The 27,955-nt window shown below is 40.8% G+C and overlaps 1 protein-coding gene across 2 annotated transcripts; it reads left to right on the top strand.

The window, feature by feature from the left end:
- Nucleotides 1–1,450: 1,450 nt before the first annotated feature.
- Nucleotides 1,451–27,636, top strand: arhgap4b (Rho GTPase activating protein 4b). 2 transcript variants are annotated; one of them, XM_017411390.3, is made up of 24 exons: nucleotides 1,451–1,725; nucleotides 7,364–7,635; nucleotides 9,741–9,912; nucleotides 10,018–10,180; nucleotides 13,364–13,426; nucleotides 14,114–14,287; nucleotides 14,504–14,632; nucleotides 14,823–15,044; nucleotides 15,346–15,447; nucleotides 15,588–15,773; nucleotides 15,862–15,946; nucleotides 16,850–16,877; nucleotides 17,667–17,694; nucleotides 18,488–18,548; nucleotides 18,687–18,764; nucleotides 19,400–19,528; nucleotides 20,428–20,533; nucleotides 20,648–20,875; nucleotides 21,391–21,446; nucleotides 21,537–21,708; nucleotides 22,733–22,822; nucleotides 22,929–23,036; nucleotides 23,863–23,959; nucleotides 24,763–27,636. In XM_017411390.3, exons 2-24 carry the CDS (start codon nucleotides 7,566–7,568, stop codon nucleotides 24,964–24,966), a joined length of 2,751 nt encoding a protein of 916 aa, XP_017266879.1. In that variant the 5' UTR covers nucleotides 1,451–1,725; nucleotides 7,364–7,565; the 3' UTR covers nucleotides 24,967–27,636. The 2 variants fall into 2 exon arrangements, with proteins under 2 accessions (XP_017266879.1, XP_017266877.1); XM_017411388.3 differs by lacking the exon at nucleotides 17,667–17,694 and adding an exon at nucleotides 17,129–17,225 and having other exon boundaries at nucleotides 1,453–1,725.
- The last annotated feature ends 319 nt before the right edge of the window (nucleotides 27,637–27,955 follow it).

Here is a 27,955-nt window from a genome sequence, read left to right as displayed (position 1 = left end):
TCAAAGAGAGCAATATTTTGATAGATTTGAAGATATCTGAATGTATTTTAATAGAGAACACTTTGGGGAAATAAAGTTAAATATCTTGAAAAGTATACAAGTTAGATGCCAAAAAAAAACCTGAGGAAAACAGCAGTGTAAAAGCTGAATCAGCATTCACACAATAATTACTCCCTTGTCAAAGTCAAACACTTGAGTATTTAAATATTACAATGAGGGTTACAGTCAGAATATTCGAACAGGAAGTTTGACTCAAAAAAAGAAGCAGCATTTAAAAAAAAAAAAAGCCAAACGAGAGATGTGAAGACTAACAGTGAAGTTGGAGGCCTGTTTTACCCTATATGGTGCTGCACAGGCAACTTTGTGGTTGTCTCTATCTGCCATGATCAAAGGGGCCTGATCAGCAGAAATGTACTTTTTGTTTTGTTTTGTTTTAGGTTTTCAGCCAAGATAGAAGTCTTTGTCTCTGAGCTGCTTTTTATGTTTCACTTATGAAGTTATGGCACAGCTTGAACCCGAGGAATAATTATGTCCGTGACATGCCATATAGCCTGCAGGCGAAGATTTAATTCTGTTTAAGTGTACCCTCGGTGCGCATAACAACGCTCGCAGCAGATGTGAGCAGCCTCCTTTCCAGACAATGTTGCTGGCAAACAGGATGATGCCAAATATTTCCGATACTATTCTGGCTGTCTGCACACAGGCAGCCAGAATCCACAAAACACCAAACCAACGGCACGACAGGTTTACTATGTCGCATGCAGTGCAACAAATCCACCTCGGGTCTGACGGAGCGAAGGGATGAAAGATGCTCGTTCGCTCCTCTCAGCCTTGTAATGTAATCATGGGGTCTTATTGCATGAGGACAGGTGGATTTATTAATCGGAAGCAGGCTGGCTCCTCTTCAAGCAGGAGTTGATGGAATTAGTGATGCAGGTTGAATGAATTTGAGTGAGGTACAGTGTAATCTGCTGCCGATGCGTGCCTCTCAGTCAGAATGTGTTTTTTCACAACCATCAGGGGATGAAAAAAGAACACATCCTGTGCAACAGACAGGAAGCCTAGGAGACGGGGCAGCACGAAACGCCACATCTGCGCTCGCTTTAATCTGATAATGTCACAGCCTTTTTTTTTGGTTTTGTTTCACCGCTTGAAGATAGTATGCCTCCTCGAAGTGTTGAGGTTTGCATCTTGCACGCAATCTGGTGACAAGAAAGGATGCTGTCATGTGATAACACAAGGTCATCAGAAACACGTTTCGAGCAGAAAAGCAAGGATGGAGGAAGGGCAGTGCAGGCGAGGGAGGGATGGATAGATGGATGGAAGGGGGAGAGAGTGGATGCTGAGGGAGAAAGATGGTATATTCATAGCAGCAGCGGTATTTATAGCCGCCCGGGAGAGGAGAGAGCGGGGGGGCGTGGCTTGTGCTGGGGCTTTTTCACTGCTTCGTACGGCGGGGAGGGAAGGGGAGGAGAGACGCAGCTCTGGCGTGAGTAGAGAGGCTATTTGGCATATTTTGAAAGAAGAGGGGGAGGGCTGTTTGTGTGTGTGTGTGTGTCTGAGAGAAGAGTACTGAGCTGAGAGAAATCTGTCAGATTCAAGCACACTGCTCTGTGTGTGAGTGTGTGTGTGTGTGAGAGAGAGAGACAGATCTGGAGAACAGAGGATGAGAAGAAAAGAGCCGAGGAACAGATAGAAAGAGACAGAGGAGGACCACAAAGTGAGGTATGTACAGCTGTCACGCTGCTCTTCAGCCTCATAACAACCTGTGTGTGTGTGTGTGTGGTTTAACAGCGTGTGCACAAAGTCTGTGTGTGTTTATTTTTAGTGGAGTATTTTAAACAGACACTGATTTCACTTTGGGACAAATGTTGCTTCTGACTGTTTGAGAGTCAATTATGTAATGTGTGTGTGTGTGTGTGTGCACCATTTTCAGGGCTGAGGCTGTGTGTGTTTATGTGTATTTCATCCTGAGATGTTTTCGTGTCCATTGTGTAGCCCTGACAGAGTGCGTTGACCATATGGTCTTATTTACAGCCATTGCAAATATAACTCATCACTCCAACTGTTGTTCTCGCTGTGAAACCTTAAATCCGTCAGGATGCAGAAAAGCATAAACAAGCTTCTGAAATGCTTCTGCAAAGCTGCTTTTTACTGTGCAACAATAAAATCAACTGTGATCATTAAAGGCCTAGCATCCCTTAAAAGAATGCATATCGTCCGCCGCCTTTCATGCCAGAGTTTTACCATCTTATGCTGAGAAATGACAGAGTTCTAGCTGTTTTTGTTAAACTTAGAAAATAACATTTATGTGCAATCTCATGCGATATTGGGACATCTTGTATGATCTGTTGGCACAAAGCATATGTGTTAGGAATGACTGTCAGCTACTACCACACCAAATTTTAACTCAATATCTCTTGAATTGACTCAGTTATAGCCAAAGGTCAGATAAATGTGGCGGCCATCTTGAATTGGGTTGCCTCCAAAAGTTAATCAGCTGTAGCGGTGCATTCAGTGATTACTTTCTCAGAGTTTCATTGAAGTCAGTCTTGTGGGTCATGAGATATTTTGCTAACAGACAAAGAGGATTAGTTCCCAGTTTCTGAGCAGTAATGTCGAGCTCTCCGTTGCTCTTAAAGTATGCGTGGGGGACGATGACACCAGTTTGAGCTCAATGTCTGTAAAATTGTTCCTGCAGATTGTGTGTTATGTAAGTTCAGCTGGTCGTGGTAGCCATGTTGAATTGGGTTGAGTCCGAATCTTATTCAGTACCGTAGTTGTGTTTCTGTGTCATGTTGTACGGTACACACTTCCCCCTTGTAGCGGTTTGAATGTGAGCTGCTGTGGTGACGTGTGTGACGCAACAGGAACTCAGAATGATTCATTATTTAACTCCAAATGTAAACCTGTAGCCGTGTTCGCAGCACACCTTCCTCGTTGGCACGTTGAATGATTTAAGAACGATTCGGTGGCGGCGTGTCAGACGTGCAGCGTTCATGTCTGAGTGAGATCCAGTCGTCCTGGGCTGCAGTTAGACGGAGGACTTGAGTTCCTGTCTGAGGAAGTTTCAGGGTTGGAGCAGAAGCTGAGGTTTGAGCTGCGTCCAGAGCGTAGACTCTCACTCGGCACCACATTTTCATTTCATTTACTGTAAAGGATCTTCTGCGATAGAAAGTTCAGCATTGCGTGTTAAGAGCGGAAATCTGTCTGAGCCTTTTTCTGGCTTTTCTGTGAAGCAAAACTGCCATCAGTATCAAATACCTAAAAGCTGCTGTATGTCCTGGTATGTTGTAGTGGTTTGCACTTATTTGTTTGCGTCTGTTAGCAAAATATCTCATGAACCCATGGATGAATTTTATTAAAACTTGCAGAAAGGAATTATTGGATGTACATCTACAGCTGATTAACCTTTTGACCCTATCTAATTCAAAATGGCCACCACAGCCAACTGACCCTTGAAAACACAAAGATGGCTATAACTCGGTCAATTTTATAGATAAAAAGCTAAAATTTGGTGTGGTAGTAGCTGAGAGTCATCCTCAACACATACTTTGATATTGATATTGTGCATAATGTAATTTTCAAGGTTTGACAAAAAAAGCTACAAAATAGAGACTTGATGATCTTAGTTTGAAACTGGATGGAAACATGGCAGGCGATCTGCATTTCTTCAAGGACTAAGTTCTTTCATTTATAATATATCCATTTGAAACACCGGTTGCCCACATTTTCTTTCCTGTGTTGCATTATGCAACCAGTCGTCTGGGTGGTGGATTAAGCTGCAGCTGAAAGCGTGCAGGTGCGCAGTAACTCGCTCCAGCCGGCGTGAGAGTAAAGACGTGCAGTGGCACTCTGTCATGCTGTTTCCTGTTCGCTGCAGCAGCTTAAAGATTCAAAGTGAACATGTTCTCAATGAAACCTGAAGGTTGGATCCAGTTATAGGTGAACGGTTCAGGGATCATAAAGATCTGCGATCTGTTGGCCAATCAAAGGGCTGACCAGCTGCACGCGGTCCCCGTCAGTGATCTGCAGGCTAACAAGGCTGTACGACAGGGAAGGATTCAGAGCTGATTGGTGTGTAGATTTGTTAATGCAAGGTTATGTAACTTTTGTAAGAGAGAGCACATTTAACCCCATTTATAACCCAATTTATTACACTCACATTTTTTAATAAATACCCCTTTCCCCTCCCGAAAAATAAGGTTTTTAAATTAGGAAAGAAATAGGTTGCATCAAACTTTTGCTTTGATTGAATTTGTCAAAGTACAGAGATTTCTAGGTCATAATAGCTTAAAACAACATTTAGCTTGAAAAGTTTGTCAGCTGTCACGGATCTTAGCGATTTCTCCTTCAGCATGCTCGCCTCGTCCAAACCCTGGATGTATTTACAGGAGCCGCTCCAGCTCGTCCTTCAGGGTGACAGATTGTCACACCTGATTCAACCCGACTCAGTGACTGCACATGGCTGACAGCGAGGATTAGCATGAGATCAAGACATCCTCGTTCATTCTGTGAATGCAGATTCAGCATTCACACTCTGGGTTTCCTGTTTTCTGTTTGTCCGTACACTTTCTGCAACCCAACTGCTGCAGCGTAGCTTCTGCGTGATATTTCAGCCATTCATATATTAAAACGTTCAGCTCGTTTAGGAGATGGCTGCTTTGACTTTTGGTTTTTGTAACTTTTATACTTTTTAAAATATTTGACTTTATTTACAAATATTAGAAATACATTACGATCTCTTCGGTTTCTTTTAAAACATGGTTCACTTTAAAATCTGCATTAGTTCCTTTTTTTAAAACTACGTTTAAAGATAGTTTTCTTTTTTTTTCAGCTTTTAGCTAGCCTTTTGCAATTTTTAGCTTCTAGCTAGTCTTTTAATACTGATGCTTTTAGTTTTTTTCTAGTGCTTTGCCACATTTAGCTTATAGCAAGCGTTTTACTCATTTTAGCTAGAATTTTACTACATTTAACTTTTAGCCAGTCTTTTGCTACTTTTAGCTTCTAGCTAGCCTTTTGCTACTTTTAGCTAGCTTTATGAGGGTTTTAGGCTTTGTTAATTTTAGCTTTAAAGTATCTTTGTGCTACATTTAGTTTCTAGCTAGACTTTCACTGCTTTTAACTTTTAGTTGTTTAGTTGTCTTTCAGTGTTTTCTACTCCTAGCTTTTAGCTTGCATTTAGCTACTTTTAGCTGGTGTTTTGCTTCTTTAAGCTTTAACAGCTCAGTCTCATCTTCTTCAGCAGACATTCAGCACTCAGCCTTCACTCTGGGCTTCCGTGGTCTTGTGTTTTTTAACATTTCTGCTCGTCTGTAACCCGTAAATCACACAGGAACACCTGGACGGATCGTTAGCGTTCAGCAGAAATATCACTTTTCCCAAAAGTGTGCGTTCATTTCAGGAAGTGAGATCATCTGGCACACATTTTTTTTATTTTTGTTGTTGCACGAATCGTGGAGAGCAGCTGCAGAGAGACAACAGAGCCGGAACAAACTGGTGAAATTTTCTGCAGAAAAATGTGTGGCTGTAAACGGTCAACAGGCAGAATGCTGCTGGCTGTCGGCAGCATCAGGAAATCCCCTCACACAATCAGGACACAAAGTCTTATTTGTATTGCTTCTGCTTGGTGTTCATCTGTTCCTTTTTTGAAGAAACTGGTAGAAAATCCCGTGGAAATCAGGCTACATTACTGTAATTCATGCAGTTATCCTTCCTTGTTGTCAGTTGAATTTATATTCACTGTGTGTACCACATGACCTCCTTCTTTTATTAACCATGACGCCGTTCCCCCAGTAGCCATCATTTTTCTGTCCTGGCTGCCCTTTTAGCTTCTCAAAGCAGCTTTTTTCCCCTCTCAGAGTGTCTTGCAACTCTCTTTTTTTTCTCAGATCAATTACACCCGCTTTGTTCTATGCAGATTAAGGTCGTCCGCTGATAAGGCCCTCCAGAGTCTTTGGAGGCCTCACAATCTCATTTGTGGAAATCCTGTGAAGCTCATTCATGCTGCTTCTGTGTTTACTCGTTACTTCTGTCTGAAACCGTTACTGAAACACGTCTGAGTCACATCCATGCTGCAGGAAGAAACGAGAGTACGCTGGGTGCTCCTAGCAAGCCTCAGCTACGACGACATGACTGACATGTTATTTACTTTTTCTTTCCTCCACCCCCCTCACTGTAACGCTCCCTCAGGAGTAAGTTTCCTTACATTTTTTTTCGCACTGAAGCCGTCCTCAGCTAGAGCTGACTGAGGAACAGTGTTTCCATTCCGACACCCACAGCAGAACGCTGAAACCTGTTGAGAAACTGACACAGGATGTGGGAAGTGAAGTTGTCTCTGTCTGTGCATGCGCCTGTTTTCTACGGTTTGGCTTGTGTGTTGATCTTTAAACAAAGATTTGATCAAAAACAAACTTTCACTCATTATGGAAGTATTATAGAGGAGCTCTCAATCCTGGATCCCAAACTTTGGCCTTCCCATAATGCACCTCATACAACTAAGTCTGGCCTCCAGTGGAACTCAGGAGCTTCTAGTCACAGCTGGTTAGCCTTACATGTTAACTGGTTAGTGCTAGATTAGAAACAGCTCGTTATCTTCACCCATCTTCTTTTAACTCTACTTCCAGGAAAACATTCAGCTCGTTCAGGAGGTGGGAACAAACATGTTTGGCTATAGTCATTTTTATACTTCCTCACTGAAATACATTGAGATCTCTGAATCTGCTTCAGAATACTTGCTCCATTTTTATCTTTTTATTCCTCTTTTAGCTTTTGACTACGGTTCTGCTACTTTTAGCTTCTAGCTAGGCTTTTTCCTCCTTATTGCTTGTATTTTGCTACTTTTAGCTCGTGTTCTCCTTTTAACTTTAATGATTCAGATTCTTCAGCAAATTTCAGCCGAGTTGTTCAGTGTTCACACTCAGCTGTTTGTGGACCTTCAGTTTCTGCTGAAACTACATCGATCAACTTCCCGTAGAATTAAAGTCTTTTCTTCTTATTTACCGTTTCTTTTTAGGGCATCCCCAACCTCCGACCTTGAGGCAGCGGATGTCCTTTATTACTGCTGTTATTCATCACCTCTTCATCCTCCCCATCCCCCTCCATCTTTGATTCCTCCTCACACACACGTATCTTCATCATTCTGCTCTCTGCGTTCTGCCTGCCTCTCATTAAACCTCTCCTCTCTGGTGTCTGTTTCTTTCTTGTCACCCTGACCTCCTCTGCCCTCTTCTTCTGATTCTTTCTTTGCTTCATTCTGGTCCAAATAATTTCTCATCCCCTGTTACCCTCGAGGCATCATCTCAGCTTTTCCTCTCTCTAACAGCTTTCTCTTTTTTTTTTTTAACCTCTGTTTTCTGCTCAGGCCGGTTCCACCTTCCGGACCAGGATTTCATGGACAGATCGACCCGGCCGGCATCCCCGCAGAGAGCTGCTGATCGACTCTGATGCCAAAGTGCCACACGCAGCTGTAGAGCAAGAAGGGGGTCAGGGGGTGAAAGGTCGTGGACTACAGAGTTCAGAAGCAGGGGCTTTGGGACGGAAGGTCAAAGGTCGAGGGATCAAAGATGATGACTTCACACGGAAAGCTTAGGAAGGAGAAGGGGAGCCTGGCCGAGTATGAGTCACAGATGAAGGGTGAGAGTCTCTGCATGCTGCAGGTGCTTGTTTCTGTGCACGTCTCTCTGTTTTTTCACGTGCACAACCCCTGCACGCGTGAGTGCACGTCAAACAGCACATGCACAGTCATGCGAGAATGTGTGTAGTTGCTTTGGAGTAACTCATCCATGTACTTGCATGCGTGCATGTGTTAAAAAAGATAACATTACATGAGGCTGATGACGAGCTGCCGAGGAGCAGCCAAAGGCTTGTTTATTACTCCGGGAATTTGACAGATACTGAGCTCAAATTTGGTGTAGAAGTAGCTGAGAGTCATCCCAATCACATACTGTAAGCACTAAAAGATTACCTGAGATCTTTATTAAAAACTGTGGCATTAACTGTTAAAGCCAAGGCTGTTTGTCTGTTAGCAAAATATTTCATGAACCAGAGGATGGATTTTAACGTAACTGTCTGGTAGTAATCATTGGCTGTACATCTCCAAGTCATTAACTTTAATTCAAGATGACTGCCACAGCTAAATTCACTTTAGCAAACACAACCAGGGCATCAAGATCATGAATGAGATCTGTGTTTAAAACTTTGACACGAGCTTCGTTCATTCCTTCTAGGAATGTTAGTTTCTTCTAACTTTCAGAAGGCCTGAAATTCTTTCAGGTCTGTAAAGAAAACAGAAACAGAAACATGAGCAGATCTGGTGATATGCAGATCTGCCGTGATAACAGCATGTGTGTGTGTGTGTGTGTCCAGTGTTTTGGAGCATGCATGTTATGGCTGGCTGGCTCTCTGTACTGTACTACAAGGGTATATTTATAGCAAGTATTAGTGATGTTGTCTCCTCACATCCAGTCAGCCTGGGGCAGTGCACTCAAACAAAGACAGACAGGAAAAAAAGAGTTAAGAGGGGGAAGAGGGAAGAGGAGGTTGAGGGAGGAATAAAGAGGGGAAAAGGAGAGATGGAGACGTAAGAGAGCCAACTGAAGGTGATGCTATTTTAGAAAGCGATGTTTGTATTAACCTTTTCATCTCAAAGTGCAGCTCAGAGACGCAGCGCTGTTGAATCTGCTGTATTTGCTTACAAGCCTGCGTGTGTAATATCAGGTTCTGTGGGATTACAACAAGTGAGCTGTGTGGGATGATCCATATATTACTTTCAAAGTGCTCTGCTAAGCAGAGGCAGTCAAACCTCATTTAAATCTTCTCAGCTGATAAAAAGCCTTTAGTCATTATTGAATCAGAGAATAATAACCATGGAGGTATTATATTAACGAGCTTTACAGGAGGGAGGGGACAGAATATCAATAGGACAAGATATTATTTATTATAAGGAACTACCTACAGATTTCTACCTTATCACAGTTTTCTAATGGTTTGAAGTTTTACCAGTCCTGTGTCAGCATCAATGGCAGTTTTATTTATGTAGCATATTTAAAACAACTGAGTTTAACCAAAGTAATCTGCAGTCAAGCAGATGAAAACACTCGTTGCAAACTATGAAATGAAACATAAACAATGTTACGGAGTTTAAAAAGTTTACTCCAGTTGTTTTCCAGATGTATTGATTGGAAAGCTGCACGGCTACATCTACTGTTCAGAAGAAAAGTTAGGACTTGATCAGGAGAAACATTTCTTACCGTTCCTGCTTCTAAATGTTGACGTCCAGATTTGTAACCGTCACAAAAGGCTGGAAGATAAAGGAAGGTCATTTTTTGTTCTCAACGTGGAGATGGAGATGTAGTCATCCAGCTTTGCAAACTTCATGTTCTGCTACAGCCAGTTATTCATTTTCTGGTTTTGCCGATAAGAAGGCAAAATGTCAACAGTATAAAACTGCACTAAATCTACACCAGCTGATTGGAAACTCCTAAACGGCTTCAATTTCTTGAGAAAATAAATGGTAATTTATTCTTGCAAGAACATTTCCTGACTTTGAACTTCATCATAAACATAAAAATCTTTTCCTAAAACCAGAGAAACATCAGGTAAATATTTCATGGCCTGTCTGAGTGGGTTTGAACTCACCTCTAATCCTGTAGATTTCCTCTGTTTGCATGTGTCAGTATTCGCCCGGGCTGCTGAATATGTATTTATGTAACTGTCTCTCCGTCTCGCTGACGTCTCAGACCTGCGGGCCCAGCTGACAGACCAGATCAAGATTCTGGACTCTCAGGTGGAGGTGAAACAGCAGCAGCTCTCAGACTTGTCTGAGTTTCTCCGGCGTCGAGGCGACATCGAGATTGAGTACGCCCGAGCGCTGGAGAAGCTGACCGAGAGGTTCACCCACAAGACGAAGAAGTAAGGATGTGCTTTCGTGCACAAACATCCCCGTCTTTCCTTTCTGCGGCGCGCCTGCTGTGCATCATTGTGCCGTAATCGTGCGTTTCTGCCGATGCTCTGCAGGAAGGAGCAGTGGGGTCAGTCCGTGTGTCAGGTCTGGTCCGTTCTGCTGACTCAGACCCGTCTGGAGAGCCGAGAGCACGCGGCGCTGGGAGACACCTGCTGCAACACACTCACACAGAGCCTGGTGCACTGCACGGAGGACACACACCGTCTGCACAAAAAGGTCAGAGGGCGACACACTGGGAGCCCGGAGGAGGTTGTCCAAACCTTCACCGTTCAAGTGATCCATTCAAACATTCAATCTTGCTTTAACATCCAAAGTGTTCTTTTAAGGGTCGTAAATTGACTCTCTGTCTTTCTCTCTTTGAATCGTTGGGGGTAAAAAAAGGTTTTGCTCTTACATGATTAAACTACTGAACTCACTCTTTGTCCTGTTACTAATACTTCAGCTTACAGGAGAAGTTTGACCGTTTTGAAGTGGGTTTGTGAAGCTGTTCTGAGAGCAGATCTCTGCTGTGAAACTAGTTCACTAATGCTGCCGTCCTAAAACAGCCCAAATCTTCAAAATGTTATTTCGATTCATGCAAATCCATACACCTCGCTGTGTTTCGCATCAAACCGTTATTTCAGCAGAAGCATTAAGAAACTCCTGCTGACGTAATCACTGGACGGCCTGGAAGTGAAACATGTCGCTGCTGCTGCTGCTGCTTGTGCTGTTCCATGTAAAGGGAATATTGATGGCGGTGTAAAGATTCATAGAATAACATTCACATGGAGCCGTATGAAGTTTATGAGACTGGAGCTGTTTTAAAATGACAGCAGTCCACTTTAGTATCAGCAACATTCAGACTAGCTCATCATAAACTCCGATTTTTCATCAGGTAAGTTATTAATTATTTGTAGCTTTTACACCAAAACTTTCCCAAGATTGAATTAAAACTTTAATGGATAAATTACCTGAGTGTGTTTGTATGATATACAGTAACAGTACAGTTTTCTTTTGTTAGTTTCCAGCTGTAAAAAGTTAGCAGATTCACATGATCTCAAACAGAAACTCACTGCAGGGAAAAATCCCCTCCATGTGTTTGTTCTGTCATCTTATAGTAAAGTGGACAGAATGAGCTTTTTAAATTATTGGTTGTCACACAGGCTCGCTGCTGTCTGGACTTTCTCTCAGTTGAAATTTGAGCAGAATCCTAATTAGGCTTCAGAAGTGGTTTTAAAGCAGCTTTTAGGCCGGATGCCAATTAGAGCGAGACCCTATTAGCTTGAGCACTGTAATTTTTGAAGCTGTATACTGAACAGGTTATCGCTCCCAATTAGAGAAATGTTGCACGAAGGTAAAACAGCAAAACAGTGTTTAAAAAGATCGTGGCACTTGCTTTAGTTTCCTCCCAAGAAATGAAGTTCTTTAGAAGTGGAGGAGCGAATTTGTTTTTATAAATGTGTCAGAAATCAACTGAATATTAATTAAAGTGAGTTTTGGCCGTCATCATGTCTGCTGAAAAAAAAAGGTGCTTGTGTAGGTGTCAGACCTACTGCATGTAGAGATTACACACATTCTGCTCAGACACATGTTAGACTGAATATTCTATATTTGTGTCACAAACCTTGACTTTACAAGTGGGTCGAAGCAGATTCTTCTGTTTCAGATCCTGTTTTCAGCTCTGCAGAGAGCGTAAATGTAAACCTGGAGTCCTGCACAGGTGTGGACTTAACTTTAGGCTGACCGCTTTCAGCCTCAAGATACGATTCACCTCATAAAATACCTAAAAAACTCACAGCGTGGATTGAAGTTTTTTTATTAGTGCTGCTAAATATGCATGCTAATGCTAACACAAGTGCTTAGTAGCAGCAACTGGTAGTTTTTTTTTTTTCGTTTTGTTTTAGTTTAAAGTGAAAAAGCTTCCTGGATGAAAAGTGAAACATCTTCAAAAATATTAAATAAAGAACTGAGACTGAGAATCTTCACCAGCTCATTTATTATAATTGTGAGCAACTTGGTGGGTAATATATGTAGTGATAAAGAATAGTAAGCTACAAGTCAGTTTTAGATAAATTACTGCTCAGTCGTAGGTAAATATGGGTTAAAAATATTGACAAGGAAGGAAAGTTGGGAGCCCATGTGCTTCGCCTCGGGCCCCCAAATGCCTAAATCAGCCTCTGGTGTCGGACATATGTTGTTGTTATTTATTCAAAAGGTACAACCCATGAATAGAATATAGTTAATGAAGATTTCTGCAAAACTGTGACAAATTAGTAGTTTGCCCTTCCTCGTTAGGAGAAATCTACTCGTCTCTCAAGCTTCAATTTTCAAACAAAAAGACAGCGACTTTACGTGTTTGATTGTTCAAGAATAAACCAGTGGTTTCAAGCTTTTTAAAATAAATTTCTTGGTAGTTAGAGTCACTCTGCTGACGTGTGAGCTGCTCCGCAAAAACTGTATTTATTAAAAAGTTGATTAAAGTTCAGGAGAATCTAATCTGCGCTTACATGATTTTTTCATAAATAGCAGTTAGCAGCTGTAAGTCCTGCTCTGATTGGGTGGCTGCCTGCAACCAATACATGAGCTCTGAGCAGATTTGACTTTCTGAACATATCCTACGCCTAAGTTAAAACAATTTTATCAATTAGTTATTTATTATCTACAAAAACTGTGATGCAAAAGAACCAAACAGTGACGATCTGTGATGAAGATAGGAAGGAGCAAAGCTCATCTCATGCAGGCATTAGCAAAATATAAAATCTGTTTCCTTTAGGGTTGTTAGATTCGTAACATACAAGTCTAAAATTGTGGGAGAATGTGGGACTATTTTTAATCTCAAGAAGGTAGTTTTACAAACTCATATAATTACTAAAAAAGAAACAAACACATGCTGTAATAAACTAAATGTGATTGGTGTCCGTCTCAACTAATTTGAAATATGAGCACTTTTTGTAAAATCTCTGACTTTTACAAAGGTTTGTGGTTAGCACTTATTTCAGCAGCTGAATTTGACCACAGGAATACATTAGTTTAAGCTGCATTTTCCTCTTTTTTTCTGGTAGTTTTCACAATATTTACTTGAAAAAAGTTTCAATTTCAGTTGATGTGAATGTATGTGGGGAGCTGTTAGGTTAGGTGACAATGTGTTTTTGACTCAGGTGCAAAATTAGAGATAAAACACAGTTATGATGAGTCATTTTTGCTTTTCTTTCCCCTCTTCTATATAAGTGAAATCTTAGAAAAGCCTCTGTCCTGCCTGAGTTTTAGCTTTTTAAGCTACAGCTTGTAAACCTTTCAGACATCACCTCCATTTGTGTGGAACAAGAATGAAATGTGGAAACCCGATCACCCTGCTTTTAAATATGTCACATGAAGTCAGATGTGTAAGTTTGTCTCTTGTTCGTGTTTCGTTCTCTGCAGAGCAAAGACGTTGGAATCCAGATGCAGGATGAGCTGCTAAAGGTCGTGACTGAGCTTCAGACGGTGAGTTCCTCCGCCCGCTGCTCTGAAGGCAACAACAGAAACGACTTCTTCTGCGTTATGAATGACGAGTTCAAGTTAAAACAAGCAGAACAGAAGCTATAATATAAAATGAGCAACACTGGCAAGATCATAGATGAAAGCCAAGATTAACAGGAAAAAGTAGCTGAAAATTAAAATGAGCAAAACAGTAGCTAAAAGCTAAATGCAGCTTAAGAAGACAAATAGAGGAAGTATGTTGAAGCACATTTCAGAGGGCCGTGGTGGCTTGGTGGTCAGTGCCGCGGTCTTATATTCCTGAGGCTGCAGGTTTGAGCTCAGATTGCAGCAGGAAGGGCATCCGGCGTAAAACAATTGCCAAATCTTTCTTGCAAGTTTGCTCGCTGTGGCAACCCCTAAAGATGGGAGCAGCTGAGGTCAATTTCAGAGGATATTCTTTCTATGGGGAAAAAACTTTAAAGTTAAATAATTCAAGTATAAAAGATGCAAATATTAAAAGTCATAGTATACTGTTTCAGACTGAGCTGAAGGCTTTGATATGTGAATGATTAAAATAGCACAAAGTATGCAGAAATAGCTTTGCAAGAAACTCTGAAGAGGAAACCGATAGTTTGAATTTAGACTCGGCCTTCACACAGTAACAACAGGAACATCCAAAGTATACTGACGTGGTTCTGTTTGTTGATACAGGCTCTGAAGACGTATAACCAGTACCACACAGACTGTCTGATAGCTGAGGGGAAACTGAAAGAAGCTGAGCGACTGGAGGAGAGACACACCGGCAAGTCAGCTGACCTCGTCCCGGGCCAGCTGGGAGGGCAGAGACGAAGCTCTGTCAAAAAGATGGAGCGACTAATGGAGAAGGTGTGTGTGTGTGTGTGTGAGAAAGACAAAACGAGCCACAGGAAGTCTCGATGTCAGGTGTTCCATTTAAAACCACTTCCTTTTCCTTTTTATCTGAATGTTTCACTCACTAAACATACGCAAAAGGAAATTTGTGCAGATTTTTGTAAGCGCTCGTGTGGTAACAGGGTTTCTTCTTGTCCTCCTTGTTGAAAATGTGTTTCTGTAAATGCACAGAGGCACGGGAGATTCCAGGAGACCCAGCTGAAGTGTACCAAGGCTCGTAATGACTACCTACTGAATCTGTCAGCTTCTAATGCAGCCATGAACAAATATTACCTGCAGGATGTCAGCACTCTCATTGATGTAAGAAACATGCCATTTGTGTTGGGAAATAGTTTAGTGGGCGTTTTATAAAACTCTTTAGGGGGTTCACTTGGCTTTAAAGTGACACATTTTTTTATATTTTATTTTAGAAAGCTAATATTGTGTCAAAAGACATTCAAAAAGCTGCCATTCTTCTACTGCATTACTATCTTCCCGCATTTGGTTCCAGTGTGGGGACCTCGGCTTCCATCTGTCCCTGGAGAGAGTGATGAAGTGTTACCTGGCCAGCAGGTGGCGCATTCAGAAGACCGAGGAGACGGGGCTGAAGCAGCTGGAAGCTGCCGTTACGTCCCTGGACCAAAGCGGAGACAGGGATGCGTTGCTACAGCAACATGATGCTGCATTCTGCCTGCCGTTCAGATTTAACTACCACCCGCACGAGGGAGATCAGGTACATTTACTGCAAAACAGGCGGGGGAGGTTCACAGCAGAGCACTCTTGGATCCACTAAATATGTTGTGTACCTACAAATGCAAATTCAAGATCAAGTATTTATCTTTTTTCTTCTTGTGTGTGAATGCTGAGTCAGCATTCAAACCCTTCAGCTCATTAGGAGATGGGTCGTGTAGCTTTAGATTTTATAACTACTACTTTTCTAAATGTCTAATTTTAGAAATATGTTCCCCATAGTAATATACTGAGGTTTGATTTGTTGTCTCTCATTGCTGCAGTTTTATGTTTGTGTATTTCAGGTGTGCGAGGTGAGTGCGGAGAGCCAGGTGAGGTACGAGCTGGAGACCAGGTTCCAGCAGCTTCAGTCTCGACTCGCTTCGGTTATCTTGGAGACGGAGGAGGTGAGCTCGTTGTTCTCTGTTTGTTTGCTGTGGGTGACCATCAGGTTACAACTTCAGAACCTGAACTTCATGTAAAGTTTTTTTTTTTGTAAAAAGAAATAACAGAAATAACAAACAAGCATCTCTGCTCCTTGTTTCAGATCAGTAAAACACTTAAAGCCACACTCGCAGCCCTGCTGGAGTCCATGTGCGATAGCGACTGTAACCCCTCCCCCGACGCTTCCAGCAGCCTATCACACGAGCCAGCCGGAGGAAGCTCCGCCCCCAAGCTTGCCCTTGCCAAGCGTCGAGCCAATCAGCAAGAGACAGAAACCTACTACTTTACAGTCAGTTGGCTCAAATTTAGACAAAAGTAAATTGCATGTTTTTAAATATTTTTCCTTTTGAATTTATTTTTCTTTATTATTTTTCTAGAAAGTCAAAGAGTTCCTCAACAGCAGCTCCCTGGCCTCCAAGCTTCAAGCCAAACATGATCTTCTACAAAATGCCATACAGAAAGGTATGCTTTTAATATGGCGATAAAAGTCAGTTTTTGCTAAAGTTCACTGAAAAGTTCACTGAAAGGTACAAAAATCAAAATTGTTCAGTTGAAGTGTGGCTGCAGAAACACGTAGTACCGTCCATCAGCCACCCATTTTAAAGCTCAACCTTCCTGCTAACAAGTTGTTGAATTGTGGACTAAAAGTTTGTGAAAAAAACCTTCCATCTGATCTGGTTCTGTTTTCAGAGCTGTTTTTAAAGGGTCCGTTCAGATCTTTTAAAATGAAGTTTTATGAAAACGTTATTCAACTTGCTCATAACTACGATCATCAGTTAAATTTTGCAAATCAAAACTTATCCTTACACATGAACAACGCCACACAAAAAAGTATCCCGGACGAGCCCCCAATTTTATTTCAATCCTTGAAATGAATGAAAGGGAAAAGTAGCACGACAACCACAGAATTTGACAGAGAAAGTTGTTAAGTGTATAAAATATTTGCGTTTATCGATTTCACATAAAAACAAACTCAAGGTCTTACTAAATGTGGGGCAGAGAGGGACAGGAAGTTGTGCCAAAAGAAAAAGAAATGAATTATCATAACAAAATAGGCCCTGACTCATGGCTAGGCTAGTTCTTGCTCATTAATGGGAAGCAGCATTAGTGACATATTTTCTAAAAAATAAAAATAGATTATTGATTTTGGAGACATTTACCTTGATATACGGTGTTTTAACGCCCTGAATAGGTCAGTTAGGTTCACATAATTCTAATTTCATCTGCTGTTTTCTCATTTATATATTCATATTGTCCTCTTGCACTTCAGGATATTTATCCTCTTGGTGTCTTGTTTAATTTGCAGAATCAGCCCTTTAGTAAAACTGTGCGCTCAGCCACGTTTTCTGTTTGTTTTCCTTCCAGCTGAGGCCGTCGACAGCGACCCTTCCAGGTAAACGGAGAGCTTACTCACCTGAGAATAAAGCCAGTGTGTCTGAGAGAGGAGAGAGCAGAGAGGACCGGGATGAGGACATGAGCCAAATTAAAACCCAAATTGTCATTTTGATAAATTCTCTGTTTTCTGTAAACATTCAAAGGGACAAAACTTTAAATGACTGTTGTGTGTTTAAAAAATATTAGGTTGCAGCTACCGATAACCAGATCTAAAGCAGGATTATGGATTTTATTTGTTATATTTCCCAGAATGCAATGTGCTCGGTCAGTGCGTATTCGGAAGTCCAGACCTGTTTCCCAATTCTGCCACACACTCTTCACCTCAGACATACTCTCCTACATACAGGTAACACACAAAGACACAAAAACTGCTGTTTTTTTTTTTACTTCCCTTCTTTGTTTGCTGCTCCGCTGCTCAACCCTTCAAAGGAAATTATTTAGAAAATCCTGACGCAGAACTGGAGGGGTGGGGGGTTCTTGCAGCACATGCACATCCTGACAGTCCTCCCCCGCCTCCCCCCTTTCAGCTCCAGTGTTTAGACTGCTTATTGCTGGCTTCCTCTCCTTTCAATCAACCCTCCTTTTATCTCTTCCCCTCTCGCTTGTGAAAACGATTTAAAATTTGCTGGCCTCTTTGCTGCCTCGTCTCGACAACTCTATTGAGTGTGTGTGTGTGTGGTTGCACTTCATCCCACTTCTTCTAAATCTTTATTCCCCATATTGTTGCTTTTCCTTCTCTTCTAATTTCTGTTTTTTTTCCTGCTTTGCTGTGCTTGGTTTGGTGAAGGAGGAGGAGGAGGATGTCTCGGACCCAGGTACCAAGCACCGTCTGTGGCTGCCTCTCCGCTGCAGAACTGTCACTTTATCAGAGTTTTATTTGGTTGTGTGAATGTTGATTTATAGCATCAATGCTGATTCGCCTTTCACACTGTTGTTTTCCAGTTTTTTTTTATTTTTCTGTATGTTTTTTGCAATCTAACTACTTCTGCATACTTTGTGCTTTTGAAGTTCTTCATATATTAAAACATAGAGCTCATTCAGGAGATGGGATCTATGAGTTTTTGTCTTTGTAACCTTTATACTTTTTTAAATATTTAACTTTATTTACAAATATTTTTTTCCATAGAAAGAAATAAAATTTGCTTCAGCATACTCGCTCTATTTTTGACTTTTATTACGTTTAGTTTTTGCTACTTTTAGCTTTTTAGTAGTAGCTTTTAGTAGCTGCTGGTGTTTTGTTCCTTTTAGCTTTTAGTTGGCATTTTGCTAGTTGTAACCTTTAGACACCATTTTGCTGTTTTAGCTTTTAGCTAGCCTGTTTCTACTTGTAGCTTGTAGAAAGGTTTTTTTGCTGCTTTTAACTAGTGTTTTAGCTCTTAGCTAATGTCGTGCTTCCTTCAACAATCTGTTGCTAAATCATTCAACATCACTAGTTTTCCTTTACAGTCTTCTAACAACCTAATAGAGTGTATATCTTTAATAGTTTCCTGTTGTTTTTAGTAATTTGGTTCTGCTTTAGTGTAGATGCATCCCTAAGAATACCTAATTTAGGTGTAACTTGTATTTTGTTTTATTGTTAATATTACTTTGTCCGTTTTTGTTCTGCAGAGCTCCGGGCAGCAGATTCCTGTGGTGGTTGAAAGCTGCATCCGTTTCATAAACCTCCACGGTGAGTCAGTTTTTTTTATGATATATCAGGAAGGCTTGGTGAGAAAGCTTTGGATGAAGAGGTATGAGTAGGTGGAAGAACTTGGTGTCTGTCTGTTCGAACCTGTGTGGAGTGAACGTGGTTTATAATGTGTTCCAGGCCTCCACCATGAAGGGATTTTCAGAGTTCCTGGCTCGCAGAGGGAGGTTAACCTCATCAGAGATGCGTTTGAGAGAGGTAAAAGTCCAGCGTTCACATTAGAACACCTTAATTAAAGAAAAAAAGACCACGGAGGCCTCGTCTGGTTTTCAGAATTAAACCAAAAAAAAAACTGCAGGAGGATTAAATGAAATCCCAACAGCTCCTTGCTTGTAATTTATTACTATTATGGCAGCACAGTCCGGTGAGCGTAATTATGGGGTCAGTGAAAAGATCATGTCCTTGTTGCTGCATGGCTGACGTCCTCTGAATTCATTTTACCAACCAAGCTTCACCGTTTAGAGGAGGATTTTAAGCAGATACATCACTTAAATAACGTCATATTAAACCTTTTTATTTTGAAAATCATTTGATCAGTGCTGACTGAACTGCGAACTAATAGATTGCATTTTCTGATGAGTCATGCAACAACAATGCTTTATTTTAGGGGAGAACAGAGAGGAAACCAATCTTTTTCTACACACATAATAGTGATTATTGGTCTAACGTTTAGTCTCTTATGTCAATAATAAGATATTCAGGAAAGACAGCAGTTAATAATGAAGCTACAGCAGCGTTGAGAGTGATTCCTTGTAACTGGGTTGTTTTTGCACCTGAAAGCCTTTAGCTGGATCGATCCATTCACCTCCTGGTTCTGTTTGAATCCTTGGTAGGAGAGGATCCTCTGTCCGACAGCGAGTGTGACCTGGACTCTGTTGCTGGTGTGTTGAAGCTGTACTTCAGGGGGCTGGAGCCTCCTCTGTTCCCCTACGAAAGCTACGCTCAGCTGCTGGAGTCTGTCCGTAAGACGCCTTTATGTCACCTCTGTGTCTCTGTGTGAAATCTGAGTGAGCCGTTCATGTATCAAAACGTTCAGCTCAGTCAGGAGACGGGTGCTGTGGCTTTGGGGTTGTGTAACTTTTACAGTTGTTAAAAATATTTATCTTTACTTACAAACATTTTCCCCATAGAAGACACTGAGATCTCTTCAGTTCCTTCCAAAACATTGTTCTCTGTGAAATCTGCCTCAGCAGGCTTGTTCTGTTTTGGTCTTTTTATGCTACTTTTAGTTATTTTTCTACTTTTTCTACTTTTGGCTTTTACCTAGCAATTTAGTACAATTAGTTTTAAGCTTGTGTTCTGCTTCTTTTAGCTTGAACGACTCAATTTAAGCTCCCGAAGCAAATTTCAGCAAAGTTATTCAGCTAGTTTTGTTTTTAAATTCTTCATCGTTTCACTCGAACTTGCTGATGTCTGCTGTTGGATGCTGACATTTGGGGTTTTTAGCTTCAGCCAGGCTGATTTACTAATTTACAAACAGCATAGTTTAGTGTTTTCACAAAGATGACACCTCTTGACTGAGTCTCTAACAGGTGAATTGTTTAGAAAATGAAAATGCTGATGCTGGCGGACACAAGATCTACAATAATACACCTCACTGTCGTTTATTCTGAGTCACAATTTGTGTAGCTAATCAATGTTTTGAAGCTCCCTATTAGCTCTTTATTTTATATTTTTCTTCTGTAGTAAAATAAATCAACCCAGGCACCTCAAATTAGTACTCACATCAGTTATTTCTGTTTATCATCTTGGACAGTTTGCGTCTGCTGCTGGCAGCGCTGTAATTGTAACTCGTAATTATTTTTTCACACATGCTTACTCTGTGTATGCTTCTTGTTTTGTCTTTCCCTGTGTTGTCCAGAAATCGAGGAGGAGATGGAGAAAGCCGCCCAGATTAAATCGATCCTTTCCACCTTCCCGCGTCCTCTCCTCATCGTGATGCGCTACCTCTTCGCTTTCCTCAACCAGTAAGCTGCGACAAAACCCACAGCAGAATGTTCTCCAATTCCTAATATCTGTTTCTGGAACAAAGCTACGTACCTAAAATAAGAATATTAAGTCTCTGTGTGTGTTTTCCCCAGTGTGTCTCAGTACAGCGACGAAAACATGATGCAGCCCTACAACTTGGCTGTTTGTTTCGGCCCGAGCCTCCTGAGGGGGATGGATTCTGATGATGCTGTTGCCAGGCAACCGCAGGTTAATGACCTCGTCAAGACCATGATCCTCCAGCATGACATCATCTTCCCGGGCCACTCGGAGCTGCCGGGCCCAATCTACGAGAAGCACATGACTCTGGAGCAGGAGTACTGGTGGGCGAAGCCGTTGACGTTTCGTTGGAGTTTATTAAAGTGTCTGATTGGCTTTTTATGCTTTGTGTGGTGTGTTTTTGTCACACTGCCCTTGTTCAAATTGTCATCCCTGTTATATAACTTTTTATAAAACAGTTACACAGACAAGAAGCAGCTTCTCCCTTACTTCCTTTTTCTCGGTTCACCATTTTGAAACAAGATTTCACGCTAAGGCGAAGGCGTTTGGTGCTGCTCGCATGCTTTGTGTAAATAACAAATAAGCCCATTACTCACTTAAATTTAACACAAGCCTCCAGCCAATTAGCAGAGGAACAAGCCAAAATATGCTGGTTTCTTTATGGAAAACGGCACATTTTGAATTTTAGTCTGAGATTCAGGTGTCAGTAAAAAGAAATGTTCACTAAATTCTATGATTAGGAGCTGTGGTGTTCTGGTTCTGTGTGTGTGTGTTAAGCAGAGGAAAAGGTGTGTGTGTGTGTGTGTGTGTGTGTAATTACTTTTTTATGTTTCCGCAGTGAGCCAATCACAGAGGAGGGAGACGGCGAATCTGAGCATCTGCCCAGTGAAGACGGTCAGTGCACAAACACTTTAGATGACCACTTTTAATTCAACAGTAAACGGGAGGATTTTTGATCCGATTTGTGAACAAAAATGTGTGCAGAGTGGGAGGCAGTGGCCATGTTCGACTACGTTGCCAGATCTCCAGCAGAGCTTTCCTTCAAGCAGGGCGATCCTCTCATTCTTCACAGCAAGGCCTCCTGTGACTGGTGGAGAGGCGAGGCCGGAGGGGTCAAGGGTCTGATCCCACACAAGTACATCAGCGTGCTGGAAGGGTGGGTGACTCTTTTACAGCTCAGCCATTCTCACATTGCCAAAGTGACTGTTGGTTAATGTTATGCCCTATCTATTTGTTAAATCTGAAACAGAACATCCTGAAACACTTGTGTGTATGAAAATGTATCTTTGGTCGGTTTGCAAAGGTTGACAGGATTGGTTCCTTCAAACGTCAGCGCGCAGCCTATCTGACACGGCTCAGGTTGTACATGGATCTGCGAATTTAAAGCAGATATCCACAGTTATAGTGTCAAAATGAGGATTTTCACATAAAAACATCCTACGGACAATATAGCTCAATTAAAGTTTAAGTCGAATAGTTTTCGGCATGCCAGATTTGTTGAGTCTGTGTTATACCTTGGAGCGCGAAAAGATGGTCAAGATTTAATATTTCATCACACATATGTGCCTTTTCCATCCCGAGCCAGTGGCAGCCTTGTTATTTATTTTATTCTGGGTACAGCATTGTAACAAGTAATTTAGTGGTGGGGATAGGGAAGGATATTTGTATTTGCTTTTTCTGCCACTTTTAAATGCAAAGGTCATATTTTCACATGCTTGTTAAATGCAAAAGACACTCAGGCTGACGTAGCTTCATATGACTAACAGCTGAGAGCAAAACGTGTCCATCTGTCAGTTTTGTAGTCAACAAAGCTACCTGTCCAACTTAAACCTCCTTCAAATAAATAACAAACATGGAAAAGTATTTCAAAAGAAAGCTTTACACTTGCAAAATACACACACACACATTTGTCAGCTTGTTGGAAAATTAAACGTTCTTTTCTTGTTTGAGTTTTCACGTTTAAAGCATGTTTTTTTCTTAACTGAATTAACAAAAACCTCATAATATTGAATTAATGTTTTGTAGCTTTAATATTATTATACCATAAAAAGTTTAGCAAAGGAGCCGTTTTGTGTATCGTTTTAATTCAATAAGCTTGTGGCTGCAGAGTTCCAGTCTATGCAGCAATTTATTCTCCTGGTTTTCTTGTAATTAAACTATGTCTGTGATTGTTTTATCAGTGAACGAGGGAAAAAAGACGAAGGCAGATCAGGAGGAGGCAGCACGGGAAACCTGACAGTGGAAGATCCGCACAATGAGAACCCAACAAGGTGTGCACACGTTCACAGAGACACTCGTTCCAGATGGATGTTCACAGATGCACACAGGCAGTAATACTGTACTGTTCAGACTCGTAAAGTTTCTGCGTCTTGACAGGATGCGGGTAAACAGCGATAGTGCTTCGTTGCCAGGGAGACAGAGAGGAAGTGAGGGCAGCCCGAGTCGGAAGCCACAAACTTCTCCAGCCACAAGACACCTACCAGTGTAAGCCTGACACACCACAAACCAAAGTGACTGCCTGCGCTGCTGGAAACATTAAACATTTACACAACGATCACATTTAGAAAGAGACGGTTAATATTACTGCTCTAACTAGAGTGAAGGGGATAAAAGAAATCAAATGTGTGTACTTTATAGAAAGTAGCGGGTTGGATTTATGGAAGCCATTGTTGTAATTTCCATTTTAAGCTTGTGGTGTCACTGTAAGGATGTCTGAACCCAGGCCTGTTTAAATATAGTGTTACAGTCATTTGATGGTCAGATTAATTAGATATTTAGGGTAAAAACTCAAACTGCATGTCTGGAAACTGGTCCTCGGAAATGTGGGCCTTATGGGGGATTTCACTAATTTGACCAAACTTTACTAGTCATCATAAGCTTTATTCTATTCCCAAATGTGTCTTCTTTTAATGAAGTGCACACATGGTATTTATTGTCTGAAAACCTAAGGTTAAGGTTAGGACCCACAGCTGTATGAAAATCACAGTTCTGCTCAGCATTCTTATGTCAGCATGTTTCACTTCTTTTTTTTTAGGTTTTACAGTCTAGGCTGTCTATTTTGGTTCCCTCTTGCTCCCCTCAGTGTTGCATTTAGGGTAAAGCATCCAAAAAAACCTAACTAGACATAACTATTAAATCGTTCATGTCTGTTTAAAAAAAGAACGAAAAACCGAAAAGAGCTGAAAGGAAAGCGACGATCAAATTAAAGCTCATAGGTTTTAGAAAATGGTTAATTTGCAGATTGTGCCAGGTAGATGTACCAATAACATCAAAAGTGAAGTGACGATCCTGAAGCTTTTTTTTCTTCCAGGTCTCATGAACGAAGACACACTTTGGACACTGTAAGACAGGGCAGACTCACAGACAGATCTCCGTTTGGTCAGCCAGAAAGAGCTCCCATTGACAAGGTTAGTAGTTTGGTTCTTCCCTCTTTGTGAATTTAATTCACCTGTTAGACGTTTTACATGCTCTGATATACAAAAATAGAAACTAAATGACATCAGTCATAAATTAAATCTGCTTTTCTGCTGTCTGAATGCCTAAATTTATGGAAGAAGTCTCTGTTAAGATGATGTCAGCATCTGATTAGCTAACTTTGTGAAACTTGTGGTTCGTGCACAATCAGCTCATGCAAGTGTTTTTTTTTAACTGGGTTGTTTTTCATTTTACTGTTGGGATTTAACTAAAAATCTGGCTTCCAAAAGCAGTTGGACACCACATTTTAGTGACCAAAAAAAACATTTTTCATCAAGACTGCACTCTTCTCGTTTTTCTTTCTTTATTTCAATCAGACACATGCTGTTAGATGCAGTTAATGGTTCTCATTGCAGTCATGAAGACCAGATAAAATGAACTCATAAAGTAAGAAACAAAATCTGAAAGTTGTGACCGGATACCAACTATTACAGCCGTTTAATTACAGATGAAAACAGCCAAAGTGACTGAAAATAAGTCAAACTTTAAACTTCCCGGCTATATTTGGTTACTTACAGACTACAGCCAGCCTACAGAGGTCAGTCATGTGACTAATTTGGTTTTCAGCAGATGTTTGTTTACATTAAGCGTAGACCCACATTTCAGAATTAAATATCGATGCATCTGTAAAACTCCTGGATTAAACTCTTTCAAGTCAAAGACAATAAGACATATTTCCTGAATGTCTCTGAATCTTCTGTATGTCTTCTAATCGTCCATCCTCTGTTTCTGTCAGGAGATGATCAACCGTCAGATGAACTCCGTGTTCAAGGAGCTCCTGTCCCGCCAGCCTCCGGTGCAGCCATCCACCCTCTCCGCCACCGTCACCCCTGCTCCATCATCGTCCTCGTCTTCCTCCCTTACTCAAAACGTCCCCTCTGTCAAAAAGGGATTCAGTCTCAGAAAGACGGGTGCTTTTCAGTCTGGTGGACTGAGATGAAGAAAGGTCAACGGTGGGATTATGGATTCCTTGTTTTCTGAAGACGATTACTACGCTGATGCCCTTCAGGCGTTTAGTGAAGATCTCAATTTTTTCTTTTATTGCTTTTTTCTTGGGACATGTGAATAACAGTTGCGTCTGCCATCTCATAGTGCCGCTTGTCTTGGTGCCGTGTAGCTGTGCGTCCAGTGCGTTGTTTTCCAGCTGGTTTTGTTTTGGTGTTCACTTTAAGTTCTGGTCTGCTTCGTTCTCCTGGGTTTTACAGCGTTTGGAGAATCAGGGATGTGGCGTCACCAGTGATATCACCAGACAAACTTCAAGAACTGCTTTGTGTGGATCTGATCCTACATCAACATCCAACAAAATCCTTTAGCTGCCCCCTAGTGGCAGGTCTGAGATCAGCTCACTTTGTTTTGGGTTTGTTTTTTTTTTTTATTCTAAAGAGAAAACTGATCTGGGTCCTGTGCCTGGGAGTGCCTTCACGATTTTTTTTTTATATTTTTGACTTACTTTACTTGAAAAGAACAGATCAGTTTAAACTTAGCAAATTAAATTAAATTAAGAACCAGGATAATGATGATGGATCCAAAAGTGTTCAGTATTTTCTTTTTTAAAAAAATAAGAAAATAGTCTTTTGAAAAACTGCAAAATATTAAACAGCAAAGCTCAGGTCACTATAATAAACATTTTGGTAAACATTTTGTTTGTCTAATTTAAAATAACCATTATTTGTAGTTTTTTTACCAGTCATATTATAAAGAAAATGAACTGCATGTAGTCACATCATTAGGATGAATTTGGCAGTATAACAATGAAAACAGCTTTGTTATAATTACTTTAGTCAGAAAACATCACTTTAATTCCTAAATGCCATTCACTAGTTTGGTTAGTTTAAAATATCAATGATTAAAGCAATAAAAAATAAGTGATTAGTTTTAAGCATTGGACATGTCAAAGTTATGGTTTGACTTGTTTTATAGCCATATTTTTGTAAACTAAGCTGTTTAACCCCCTTAACAAAAGAGGCAAACCGTGGTGCAAACAGCAAGAAATATTTCATTTAAATACATTGAAACTTTCATTTTATTAGAAACTTCATATAAACTTTCTAAAGTTTAAAATCCTGAAATCAGAATCCAGCTTGCACATTACACATTTCATTTGAGGGCCAAAATAGGCCGGTTCGGTCGAGCAAGTTTAAGTTGCTAAAACTCATCGTGTTAATCAGTCAACTAGAGGTTGTCAATAAAGACAATTCTCAGGCATATGAAATAAGTTTCTGTTGCTTTAAACGTCTTTACTTTAATGCTTTAATGCTAGTATTTGGTCATGGCATGAAATTCTTTTTAACCTTAAAATGAAGGCTAGCATTAGTGTTATTGGTTAGGTTTTGCAGCTTTGGTAACACAGAGAAATTTTTTTTTCCTATCAGAATTGTGCAACCTTTTTAGGAGCGCTTTTGAATTAAATTAATTAATAAACTGAATTAATGTTAGCATGGTCTATTGTTGAGCACTAACCCACATTTAGTGTAAAACAGAAGCTTTGATGCTGTAGCTGCTAGCAGCCAGCTGGCAGATTCTGTTGGTTAGCGTGTTAGCTTCGGCCGGTAGCACTGGATCAAACGGTGCTGGTAACACAACTGTCATAAAAAGTTAAATAAAGCATCAAAGTTTTTTAAATTATATTTTATACAAAGTAATCAGTTGGTTATTTCATATTTCTTTACTGCATATTGAACACTTTGAGGGTCCATCTGTCTTAGCTGGGAGAACTGTTAGATCAGCGTTTGTTTTAACATGGCAGCATGCAGTCACAGAAAACGCACAGACTGAAGACACATTCCCCATTATATGTGATAAACGGCTTGAGATACAGGCCAGATCTCAGGGCTTTTGCAGCGTTAAAGACGGGCTAACTCAGGTTTGGCTTTGAAAGAAAACGTAAGAGTTTCTCACTCAGGTCTTTGGTTGACTAACGGTGACTTTCATTCGGACTTTGAAGTTGGAAACTTCAACTTGAATTTGCCAAGTTTCTGACGGGAAGTTGGAGGAAGCTCAAATCCTTCAGCCTTGAAATCCATGGCTGAAATGAGATGCTGTCTACGGCCAGTGAGTGACTGATTTCAGTTTTTATTTTTTTGTGCTGGACGGTGGTCAGCTTAGCTGTGTTTCCATTCCCAGCTCTTTGCTCCAACTTCCAGGTCAAATGAAATTCACCAGTACTCTCCAACTAGAAACTGTGCCCAAGCCTCAAGAGCCAAAACGGTCCCCAATATCAGAGAGTTCCTCTGTTTGAAACTGTGAAACCTATGGCAGCATTTGAGAGCCATGATTGAAACTCTTATTTCTTTCTTCCACTCATTTTGCCCCCCCACCCCCCACCCCATATTTAAAGTAGTCCAATCCACTGGTTCGGTTTAAATGTGCTTTTGGATTTTTTTTGCATTTTGATTCCAAAAACATTAAACAATTTTGTTACATCTGTAATTTCCCCTCTGTCTTTTTCTTTCAGTAGTGTGTAGAAGTCAAGTCGATTCTGCTTCTGTGAATAAATAAAACACCTTGGTATTTTGAATCACTGTTTGATGGTGTTATAAAGTTTACTGTGTTCAACTGTACATGTGAGTTTAAAAAAATATGGTTACAATAAAGACGACGAAGCAATTAATGATGAAGATGTTGTTGATGCATTTAAACAACGGTGTTCTTTAGGAAGGATGTGCGGCAGTGTTGTGGGTTTAAAAATGTAATCGTAAAATATTTTGTCATCACTCTGTCTCAGAGCTGTTCAGAGGACGAAAATACCTTTATCCCTTACACCGTGGAAACCTTTCTACATCTGTAGTCCTGTAGCCTGACTCATAGTTGGATTAAATTCAACGTTTAGTGTGCAGCGTCAGATTAGAGTTAAATTTATGGGCAGATACAACGACCGTGTGATCGCTGATTCAGATTATTGTTTTCCTGTTTTACACTTTTTCTGTACG

The sequence above is a fragment of the Kryptolebias marmoratus genome, linkage group LG8 (assembly GCF_001649575.2).
Source record: "Kryptolebias marmoratus isolate JLee-2015 linkage group LG8, ASM164957v2, whole genome shotgun sequence".
NCBI lineage: Eukaryota > Metazoa > Chordata > Actinopteri > Cyprinodontiformes > Rivulidae > Kryptolebias > Kryptolebias marmoratus.
The sequence above is the reverse complement of the archived record's forward strand: the minus strand, read 5'-3'. Positions and strand labels throughout refer to the sequence as shown.